The 12166-nt window shown below is 37.8% G+C and overlaps 1 protein-coding gene across 1 annotated transcript in view; it reads left to right on the top strand.

Moving 5' to 3' along the window:
* The window catches only part of LOC150080603 (recQ-like DNA helicase Blm), a 200546-nt gene that overhangs the window by 55296 nt on the left and 133084 nt on the right, over positions 1–12166 (top strand). The window contains exon 7 of the mRNA XM_090381153.1: positions 733–881. Coding sequence (XP_090237279.1) covers positions 733–881 — 149 coding nt within the window. The remainder of the gene's footprint in view (positions 1–732; positions 882–12166) is intronic.

Raw genomic sequence — 12166 nt, 5'->3', positions numbered from 1 at the left:
CATAGTTCAAGAGCATTCCCCATTCACCGGACATGAACCATGTGGAGCATTTTTGGGATACTTTGGAAAGGCCGTTCTAGCTTTGCATCCTCCACCCAGGAATGCGACGGAATTATGAACAGTGGTGCAGCAAGCATGGATGGAAATACCTGTGGAATGCTTTCATCAACTGTGGACTCAATGCCTCGCCGTGTCATTGCCCTTATCCAGGCGAAAAGTGGGTCTACCTGTTACTAAGTAGATATCCCATGATTTCTGTTCACTAAGTGTACATTGCTTTCTCTACTTCCAGAACTGGTCTTCAACTCCATCACTTGCCAAAAAATAATTAAATTGTCGATGTTTTTGCTATTTTAAGTGCTGACTGATTTAACATGAGTATCTTCTTTTTTCTTTATTTTTTTATGTAAAGAGGGTCTGGCTAAAGTTTGGGAGTAAGCCTCTGCTAAATTCATTAATTTATTAGGTATTAAATTAGAAATAATTTTATAGATATCTCCAAAAGTATCAATCATACAAGTTAAAGAGATAAACATAAATCATGTTTTTAATGACTTACGCAGAACTGTAGATAACAAATGACTTATATCATAGTTTCCATTGCCATCAAACATTTTTGCATTAAAATATAACTTTTTTTATTGCACCTTCATTTAATCTTAAATATTCAGAAAACAAGTTTTCAACTTTAAAATTACTTTTTATGAAATTTATACTTTGACTTATTTATAGTGGGGCCATGACTTTAGACCAGATTATAAGAAACTAAAGATACTGAGAGAGAAATTTCCTAATGTACCACTGATGGCTTTAACAGCAACAGCTACCCCTCGTGTTAGAATAGATGTTCTTCATCAGTTAAATATGATAAAACCAAAATGGTAATGATTTTCTTTTATATACATGCAATTGATTATAGCATATTAGATTATGCAATCCCATCTATTTCTTATATTTTCTGTATATTCAAAACATGTATTGTAATGTTTTGTAGTTTTATTTGGTTATGAAAGAGAACATTTCCATTGTACCTGAAAAGGTATTTTTTCATGTTAATGCAAATACTGAAGTTGGGAATTTGAGAAGTTTTGCTCTATGCTGAACAGAATTTATCTAGAATTGGAATAATATACAGGGTAATTCTGAAAGGTTTAGCCATAGTTGAGGAGTAGCATTGTGCTACTTATATGGAAGGTATTAAATTGGGGATTTTTTTTCTAAATATCTGGAAAAGTAGCAAATAACAAATTAAAGAAAGAAAAAGTAAATTTATTTAAAATTTTAATTTGAAATTTTAACTTTTCATTATTTTCAAACTTTTTATTCAAAGTTTGGTAAATAGCAAAAATCATAAGCAGGAACTGAATTGGATTAAAAGAATTTTAGCATGCATTTTCATGAGGTGGCACAGCAGAGTGTTTAAGGATGTATATTTCATTTCATGGATTGTAGTCTAATTCTTGCTGTGATTTTCCTTCTTTCCTTCTTTTTGCTGATCATGAAAGAAGCCTTCAGACCTGTCAGAAGCACTGACCTCTGCTGCTAATCTATTTGTGTTTCCAAAGCTTGCACCACCATCCTTCTGGAAATACTTTTTGGTGGTGATTCCCAGCTTCCTTCTTTGCCTTTGCTATATCATGCAGAATGAAGTTAAAATAATTATTATTAAAAATTTTGCATCTAGGTTATTCGTTGTCAGTTTCACCCACACTGCCAATTATAGTCAATATATAAGAGTTCCACCATTTGCTCTTCATATGATTTTTGATCCAATAATTATTTTCCAAATCTCTTGTGTGTCATGTACAATGAGCCCATCTTTGAGGTGTCATCTGATTTAACTCTTCTTGCCATACAGAACATATGTTTGATTCAGCTTCTACAAATGTTTTTTTCATTATGTGATTTTGCCTGAGCACAACAGAGTTTGATAGGATTGAGGCCAAAATGGTATGATGGTAACCTTAAAACTAAATGGCTGTGCTCTTCTAAAAGTTCATCTATAGCATAACATTTCTTTGCAAGTTTATTTTTATGCACAAGACTTAACAGTTCTGTTTTTCATGTATCTGGTGGATAAGAAATATTATTGTCACGTAACTGTAATTTAATGTCATACTTTTTCCAAGCAGTTGTTGTAGCCCTGTTTATCTGCTGCAAATGATAGGGTACATTGTCATAGACATTTAGGCCTCTTTTTGGATTATTAGGCAATAACTGGTCTGTATCAGTGTGCAGAACATTAAAATATGCATCATCACTATTACTTGCACTTTTGAAACAACCGTTACTGGATTAATCTTGCCATCCCTTCCTTGGTTTAGGAAGGAGTGGAAAGATTAATATCCATATTTTGTCTAAATAAATAACTGGACAAAAATTTTGTGGGGAAACATTGTTTCATTGGTTGCAGATATCATCTCCTGTCAACTGTATTATTTGCATGTTCATTAAATATATAATAATGCAGTATCACTGAGAAAACAGATAAAATAAGACAGGTTTGAAGTAAAAATTTTCTTTAATAATCTTGGAAACAAGTTAAAATAAAATTAAGATAAAAGTAATAAATCACAATAGCTTTCGGACCAACGATGTCCTTCTTCAGTTGTAAACATTATTACAAAAAGCACAGAATGTCATATGCTCAGCTATGGTGGCCATGCGAGGTGAAAACCACACGATACAGGTGCAGGCAACAATTAGTTGTTGGAAGTAGAGGCTTGCGGTTGTAGCGGCAACGCTTGGCTATCTACGTGTGCCAACGTTTGTCATTTTGGAGGATGGTTGCCTCGGTGATGGGATGGATGCAACCTCCTCTCTTCCGGTTAAAGGAATCACTACAACACAAGATGTGGAGCAGTTCCAACCAGACACAACGATGGTAGTGGTGGGATCGGTTGATAATCTCAATGTCACGGCATGGGTTGATATTGTGCTGGGTAGACCAGAAGTGCTCAGCAATCACCAAGTGTTCCACATCTGTGGAACGAATTGCTTTCTTGTGCTCAGAGACTCGTTTTTTGAGTCTTCTGCCAGTTTTGCCAACATAGCAGCCAGGCCAGGGCAGTCACCGCAAGAATTGCAATACGCCAAACAGCTCCCGGGGGAGGGGGATCACTTTATCCTGTGAGCCTATAAGATCCTAGAAATTTGTTGCAACAGGTTCGGATAGTAGGGAATAAAGGCAGTCGAAGTGGCCTTTCACCACAGAACTGGAGTGGGTCCAAGCACAGATTAGTAGGGCTCGCATGGTGCCGTGCCAAGAAGTTGGCTGCTAGCATGTGCTGACCGGTAGTTGGTGAATTTGGCCAACACACATCAGCTTGCGATATACTGACGTCTTTAAATGCGTGCCCTCGCACCAAACAAGGGAATCCAAGAAAGGAAGAGCATTGCCCGACTTCAGTTCAATGGTGAATTGAAGGAAGGTCAACAGAGAGTTGAGGTAACACAAAAGTCGGTCTCCTGACTTGTGGGACCCACTCCAATTCTTTGGATGAAAGGCATACTGAGATTGTTAAGGTAAAAGCAAATCTGGCAAAATGTGGCTACCATATCAGTGCCTTAGGGTGCTCTCACGTAGAATGCAGGTGACCGCTTACTTGGAACTAGCAGTGACATGCAGCTGAAGCTTGTCACTGGGTATGAACACATAGAAAGCATTGACCAGTGCTTCTGTGCTATTGGGTAGGTTTTACAGGTGCCACTGTATTGTGGAATGTTAATCCCTTTAGCTTTCAGGTAAACTGGACTGTAAAATTGCCGATCAACCCTGCCTGCAGTTCAGCGGGTGTCCCGTAATTTTCAGGTGAAAACTTATCAAAGAATAAATAATTGGGGGAAAGGAGAAGGAGCGGGTTGTTTACTGATGCCTATCACGGGACATTTTGATAAAATATTCATTGAAATGAGCACCGAAATAATTGAAAGAGGATGGGAATAATATTTTTGCAGGCGAAGAATTTAAAATTTATCAAAGAAAAAAAAAAATGTTACGAAGTGTTCAGAAGCTATATATAAATAAGTGTTATGTATTGATAGTAGTTGAGGAGAATGGAAAAGAAAATAAATTAGAAAAGAGGAGGAATCATAGCTACAAATCGAAAAAGTAAAAAGCATAATAATAAAAGACAAAAAAATAATACATTTTGAACGTAAACACATAAGTATATTTATAAGTATACATACAGGGTGTCTCAAAAATATTGGTACAAACGTTTAGGTGAGGTAGGTAACATCTAAAGGAATGTGAATTGCATAGGAACCCATAACCAGAAACGTCACTAAGTCGGTACACGGCGCTGTTCATCAGTTTGTGAAAGGGAAAATTTCTGGTTTTCTCATTCAAGCAGTAGTCACCACACAAAGGGCATGCATCGATATACGAACTTTGAGCTGGCAGACATGCACCTAGTGTATGGATTAGCAGAGGGTCCACACGGTGTGTGCCCCCATGCGGCACAACATCGCTTTGCAATAAATGTGTGGGCAGGTATGGTTGGTGACTGCTTAGTTGGCCCACACCTGTTACCATCCCGCATGAACTCCGCTAAATATCGGAACAAGTTCTACCAGGGTTACTTGGCGATGTTCCAGCAAATGTGAGATGCATCATTTGGTTTCAACATGACGGGGCACCTGCCCATTATGGAAGGTGTGTTCGTGACCATTTGAACAGGCGTTTTGGGTGTCGATGGATTGACCGTGGTTGACCCGTTGCCTGGCTCCTAACGTTCACCTGATTTATTGAGCCTTGATTTCTTTCTGTGGGGGGCCCCTCAAATCTATCGTGTATGAATCGCCTGTGGAGATGAAATGGATCTCGTGGCGAGACTCGTCTGCGCTGCTGCTGCTACTGTCAAAGAAACCCCAGGTGTGTTCGACCATGTCTGCCAATCCATGCTGCATCTGTGTCACGCATGCATCGCGTCTCATGGTGGAACCTTCGAGCATCTGTTGTAACATCATGAAATGCATCCATCTCGTACTCCATTGTTAATATTATGACAAATAAACGTTTGCCACTAATTACTGTCTCGTGTCATTTCTGCTTCTTGTGCCTCTGCTACTACTACTTTCCCCTGATGTTTCCGGTTATGGGTTCCTATGCAATTCACATTCCTTTAGATGTTACCTGTCTCCCCTAAACATTTGTACCAATATTTTTGAGACACCCTGTATACATAAGTATATTGTCCCATGCAGAACAAACCTGGCATCTCTTCCAGATAACTTCAAAACAAATATATAGAATGTTATATAGAAAATAGAGGGCCAATCATAATTTTCAATTTCAGTTGTGGTAATATTATTATTTATATTTATGCAAAAGAAAGCTACTGCTGACATAAGGAGAAAGGAAGTAGGGATAAGTATAGTAATAGTACCACAATTTTGCTCGAACTGCTCTAATAGATCTTGAAGTATAAAAATTAGAGTTAGATAGTAAAAAGTGAAAAGTAAAGAAAATAGCTTTATATAATATATTTGGATATATTATCTTTATCTGTTAAACACCATCTGGTATCCCCTTGTAGTCATGCCAGGATCCTTTACTAATGGGTCGGGCAGTTATGCTCCCGGTATATATCCTAAGTACCATTATATAAACTATTTTCTTTACTTTTCACTTTTTACTATCTAACCCTAATTTTTATACCTCAAGATCTATTAGAGCAATTCGAGCAAAATTGAGGTACTATTACTGTACTTATCCCTACTTCCTTTCTCCTTATGTCAGCAGTAGCTTTCTTTTACATAAATATAAATCAAATAATATTACCACAACTGAAATTGAAAATTATGGTTGGCCCTCTGTTTTCTATATAATATTCTATATATTCGTTTCGAAGTTATCTGTCAGGCTAACTGTTGTCTTGCCTGTTTGCTGTTAAATTTAAATTTTAACCAAATAGCCTTTATGTTTATGTTTATTAATTGAACATAGTTAAACAGGCATATAGCAATAAAAAGCAGATAGGTCTGCTAATTATTGGTGGGATATATTGAAAGGGGTTAGCCTTTGAAAAAGTTCCTTTCAATGCACCTACATATCAATAATTAGCTACATAATCATTATTGTATTCTCTATTATATATTTATATATTATTACTAATTATATGTTTATTTCCAGGGTATGGCAGTGTGGACCTACACAGGCTATCTTAGTCTTTATAAGTTATTTTGGTCTTATGGCCTGCTGTATATTGTTATGTTTATATATATATATATATTCAGTACCTATATAGTACATATTATACTTTTAATAATAACTAGAGTACAGATTGATGTAATGTTCAATCTACTATTGATGGCATTAATCTGATCTGACATAACTTTTAATTTATCCCAATTTTTTATAATAGATTAAATACACACACACACGCCGACCGGGCTAGCCGAGTGGGTAAAGTACCTGCCCGGCAACCCAAAGGTCGCGGGTTCGATTCCCGCCTCGGGCTTGGATCAAAGTACTGCAAAAAACCTTGGGAGGTGCAATATGGCCACAGAAGCCGATGCGCCAACAACTACCAAATCAAAAAAAAAAAAAAAAAAAAAAAACACACACACACACACACACACACACACACATATATATATGAGGGGCGCCTCCGTAGCCAGGTGGGAAGGAGCAGGAGTGCATAGCACATGCTTCTTGATTAGATTCTGTACAGTGGGATCAACTGACGATGTTACCAACAGTAAATTCTAAGTGGGAAGCATTCAAGGAATTAATCGTGGATGCTACTAAAAGTTTCATACCTATTAAGAAATATTGTTCAAGATTTAGGCCTAAATGGTTATCTAATGAACTAATGAGACTCGTAACAGAGAAGAAAAATGCATGGGATGCATATAAATTTTCAAGCGACTCAGAAGCCTATAGCAGATATAAGCTAGTCTGTAATCAGGTTACAAAGGAGGTTAGGCAGGTGAAGGCAGATTATGAGAAATCCTTGGCAAAAGATGCTAAGAAAAACAGCAAGGATTTCTTTACTTATATAAACTCTAAAAGGAAGGGGATGAATCTAATTGGTCCACTTGACATCGATGGTTCGAGTGTTGATGATCCTGCTCAGATAGCAAACAAACTGAATGAGTATTTTGCATCTACATTCACACATGAGGAATTATTAAGATTTGAAAATGGCAGAAGGTTATCAAATTGTAGCAGGGTGCTTAATGATTTTGTAATAACTGAGAGCAAAGTGGAGAAGAAATTGTTGAAGTTAAACATAAGAAAAGCACCTGGGGTGGATGGGATCTATCCAGTTATATTAAAGGAGGCGGAAAAACAACTAAGCAAACCCTTAGCCATAATTATGAGAGCATCCTTGGACTCAAGGGAAGTTCTCACGGACTGGAGATGTGCAAATGTATCCCCAATTCACAAAGGGGGATCGCAGGGTGACACGAGTAATTACAGACCAGTTGGTTTAACTTCTGTTCCGGGTAAAATAATGGAGTCACTGGTTAAAGATGCATTGCAGGATCATCTAGACAAGACTGCAGCAATAATTCAGACACAGCATGGGTTTGTTAAGGGAAAGTCTTGTCTGACAAATTTGATAGGATATTATGATGTGGTTACAAAGGAACTGGATGCAAAAAATAATTTTGATATCATATATTTGGATTTCAGGAAAGCTTTTGACACTGTTGCACATGGAAGACTATTGTACAAATTGGAGCAGAATGGTATTAAGGGTAAGTTGCTACAATGGGTAAAAGGATGGTTAAGTGGGAGAAGACAGAGGGTGGTAATCAATGGGTGCTGCTCTTCTTGGACTAATGTTATTAGTGGAGTCCCACAGGGTTCGGTGTTAGGTCCACTGTTGTTTTGTATATTTATCAATGATATTGATGAAGGTATATCAGGCTTAATGTCGAAGTTTGCAGATGTTACAAAGGTTGGCAGGGTTGTTAATGGCAGTTTGCTACTGCAACAGGATCTAGATAATTTGGGCAGATGGGCTAAGAAGTGGCAACTGAAGTTTAGCCTTGACAAATGCAAAGTACTGCATATGGGTAGAAGTAACCCCAGAGAAACGTACCAACTGTGTGGTACTACTCTTAAGGTTTTAGAAAATGAAAAAGACCTGGGAGTAATTGTGCAGTCAGATATGAAGTTTTCTGAGCAATTCAGACAGGCTGCTAGGGCAGGTCATGGGGTTTTGTCAATGATATATAGGAATTTTGCTAGCAGGGAAAAGGAGGTGATTATTCTTCTGTATAAGGCAATGGTCAGGCCACGCCTCGAGTACTGCGTACAGGTCTGGTGGCCTCATTTTAAAAAGGATGTAGATTTACTTGAGCGTGTACAGAGAAGGGCAACAAGATTGGTGAGGGGAATGAAGGGATCCTGTTACCAAGAGAGGCTTAAGTTCTGCAAATTGCAGTGGCTGGAGACTAGGCACCTGCACAGTGATCTGATTGAGGTATATAAGGCTTTGAATGGGTTGAGCACGCTGAATTCTGATGGGATCCTTCCACTTGTTCAGATTACGAACCTAAGGGGGCATAAATTCAAATTAAGGAAAGACAGATGTAGAATAGATGTGCAGAAATTTGCCTTTAGCCTGCGGGTGGTTAATTGCTGGAACAAACTTCCATCTGTTGTTGTGGAAGTTGATAGGTTGAATAAATTTAAGGAGGAACTGGACAGGCATTTGGAGGAAATGGTGTGATTTTTTTTTTTTTTTTTTTTTTTTTGGTTGATGCTGTGTAAGCTCATACACTTGCTTTCTTGCATCACATGCCACTACTACTACTACTATTAGACCGGGGTTCGAGCCCGACACCACCAAATACAGAGGATGCGGAAAGGTCAGGGAATGACCACCGCATATCCCGGAGCAATACGGCCTTAGTTGCTAATGCTCCTAAAAACCAAAAAAAATATATATATATGAAGGCTTTGCTACTTTAACATTTTATTTTTTTCATTGATATAAATTTAAAGTCTTTAACCTTCAATAAACATTTTCCTGTTCCACTTTATTTATTTCAGTGCACATTCCAATGTGTGAGTGTGTATATGTATGTATATATATAAACTGTTAAAAACTGTAAAAATAATAAGTTTGGAGAAAGAAGGAAAGACAAAAAGAAAGGAAGAATACAGAAAGGAGAATAAGGAAGACCACACTTTCATTTTCTGCTTTTTTATATATATTTCTTCAACATATATATGGGGGAAAGACTCTCCTCCCCATATATATATATATATATATATATATATATATATATATATATATATAGACAAATGTTTATATTCAGTGTATAGGAAACGAATGCTGACCTATCAATTGTAATTACCATGGAAAAATGAGAAAGCCTGTAAGGTGAAGGAGATAACCTGAAATAAATTGATTGACATAAAAATAATAACGATGTTACCTAAAGTATTGCTTGCACTCATCTTGTGAATTCTTTGTTGCCACAACAGCCGATGTTGATAAGATATTTTGAGGGTAGCAACATTTCAAATGAGGTGAAAGATAAAGCGTGGGATATAACCCTAAATAATTTCAAGGAGTGTGTCAGACTATACAAGATTACTTAGTCTCAACTGTGTCTACAGTAATGTCAGGGGTGTTGTCAATAAAATGGCTGAATTTGAACTCCTGGTTAGAACAACTAATGCTGATATAATAGGGCTAACAGAAGCATGGCGCCACCTGGAAATTGGTGATATTGAGTTCTACTATGGTATGTATAATGTATTTGGGGAAGATCGAAGGGGTAGAGGGATCATACTTCTTACAAAAGCCACCTGAGCACGAAAAGAGCTTTTGCTGAGTCTGATGTCTGCCAACATAGAATCTGTGTGGTGTGAATTAGTTGGAAGCAAAGGAACAATGAGTGTGGGAGTAATCTACAGACAAGAAGATTGTGAAGAATATGACAAGAGTCTTTACATGCAGATGGATTGGGCAGGCAAGCATGAATGTCTTATTTTGGGTGACTTTAATCTGCTCCAGAATGATTGGAATAAGGTGCAATATGGCCAATGTAGCCCTTGCACCAGAAACTCCCATAATAACAACAACAATGATTGCAATAAGTGGGAGGGGGAAAATCACCATGGAGAAATCTTTTTTAAATAAACTAGGTGATTATTATTTGTACCAGCATCTTAGAGATTATGTTGTTGTTTGGTTTTTAGGAGCATTAGCAACTAAGGCCATATTGCTCCGAGGATATGAGGTGGTCATTCCTCTGACCTTTCCGCATCCTCTGTATTTGGTGGTCATGGGCTCGAATCTCGGTCTAATCAAGAAGCGTGTGCTACGCACTACCGCTCCTGCCCACCTGGTTATGGAGGCACCACAACTTAGAGAAAGTACTAAGGGTGAGAATATTCTTAACCACATCATTACTAACAAATCAGATGTTCATCACATGGCTTAAAATACAGGAACCGTTGTCAGGAAGTGATCATGCAATCGTCAGTTGGAGGATGAAAGATGTTGCAGTAGGCACAGGATTTAACTCCAGAAGAGAGGACTTTGACAGTTTAAGGCATTATATGGCAGTGAATTGGACAGATTTCCAAGGGATGGCAAACACATTTGAATTATGGAATACTTTTAAAGCATATGTCACAGAAGCCATGAACACATTGTACTCTTAAGAAAATATTGCATGAGGAGGATGCCAAAATGGATGAATGTGGAGCTGGCCGGTCAAATAGAGCAAAAAAAATAGCATGGGATAGTTACAGAGTGATGAAATGTACTGAAGCCTACAACAGGTACAAGTTGATCCATAATAGTGTCACAAAATAAGGTTAGGAAGACTGGCTGCATATGAGAAAGCATTGTCTAAGAGAGAAAAGAATTGGGACAAGGAATTGTTTATGTATGTGAATACAATGAAGAAGAAAGCTATTCTGATTGGAGGCTTCCGTGTTGTGTGTGGGAAAGTCTTAAAAAACCCAGCTGATGTTGCAGATGAATGGAATAGGTACTTTGCATTGGTCTTTACTGACGAAAGATCCTTCATGCTGAGATGAGGCTGAGCCATATGAAATTAGTGATGTTGTAATTACAGATAATTGTTTATTAGAAAAACATTTGAGCATAAAGGCAAGTATGGCTCCTGAAGTGGGCAGCATATATCCTGTAATTTTGAGGGAGAGTGCCAGAAACTCTATTGAACCATTGAGGTTAATTGTGAAGGTGTCTTTGGACTTGAGGGGGGGGGGTTCCTTTGGATTGAAGAAGTGCCAACGTATCGTCAATATGTAGAGGTAGTTTAAGAGTGAAGTTGGTAACTACAGACCGGTTGGTCTAACTTCAGTGGTAGGAAAAATCTTATAGACAGTGATTAAGAGTGCAGTCCAGAAACATTTAGACAGATATGGCATTCTGAAGGACACAACATGGTTTTGTTAAGGGAAAATCATGTTAGCTAACTTAGTGGTCTGTTTTGACATGGTTACTTATGAGCTGGAATTAGAGAACAATTCCAACATAGTTTATTTGGATTTTAGCAAAGCATTTGACTCAGTCCCTCATGAGAGGTTATTGTATAAGCTTGTGAACAGGTTGGGATTTACTGGTAAGATTCTAAGATGGATTGCTGGGTGGCTGCAGGGCAGAAGGCAAGGATTGTGATTAATGGATATTCTTCAAATTGGAGTGTGGCCCCTCAAGGATTTGTTTCTCATTTTCATAAATGACGCCAACAAAGGGATAGAAGGCATGATATCAAAATTTGTGACGGCGTAAAGATTGGTAGAGTCGTAAATAGTCACTGCCCAGCAGCATGCCTTCAGAATGACTTGAACAGACTTTAAAGATGGTCAGAGTAGTGGCATGTTTTAATGCTTCTAAATGCAAGGTCTTACATTTGGGGAATATCAATCCCCAGATAAATTATACACTTGGTAGGGTTGAATTTAAAAAAAATGTAGGAGGAAAGGAATCTGGAAATTAGGATAGGGGCAGATATATAATTTTCTGAGCAGTGTAAACAGGCAGCCAGGAAAGCCCATGATGTCCTATTGATGATTTATTGAATGCTATTCTGTAGAGATAGGGATGTCATAATCCCACTGTATGTGGCAATTGTAAGACCACATTTGGAATACTCTGTTCAAGTATAGAGACCTCATCTGAAAAAAGACATTGTTTCTTGAGAGGGTCTAAAGATGAGC

Source organism: Mastigoproctus giganteus, chromosome 9, assembly GCF_048544385.1.
Source record: "Mastigoproctus giganteus isolate SK-2022 chromosome 9, ASM4854438v1, whole genome shotgun sequence".
In the NCBI taxonomy this organism is placed as follows: domain Eukaryota; kingdom Metazoa; phylum Arthropoda; class Arachnida; order Uropygi; family Thelyphonidae; genus Mastigoproctus; species Mastigoproctus giganteus.
Note: the sequence above shows the minus strand (reverse complement) of the source record. Positions and strands in the feature narration are given on the sequence as shown.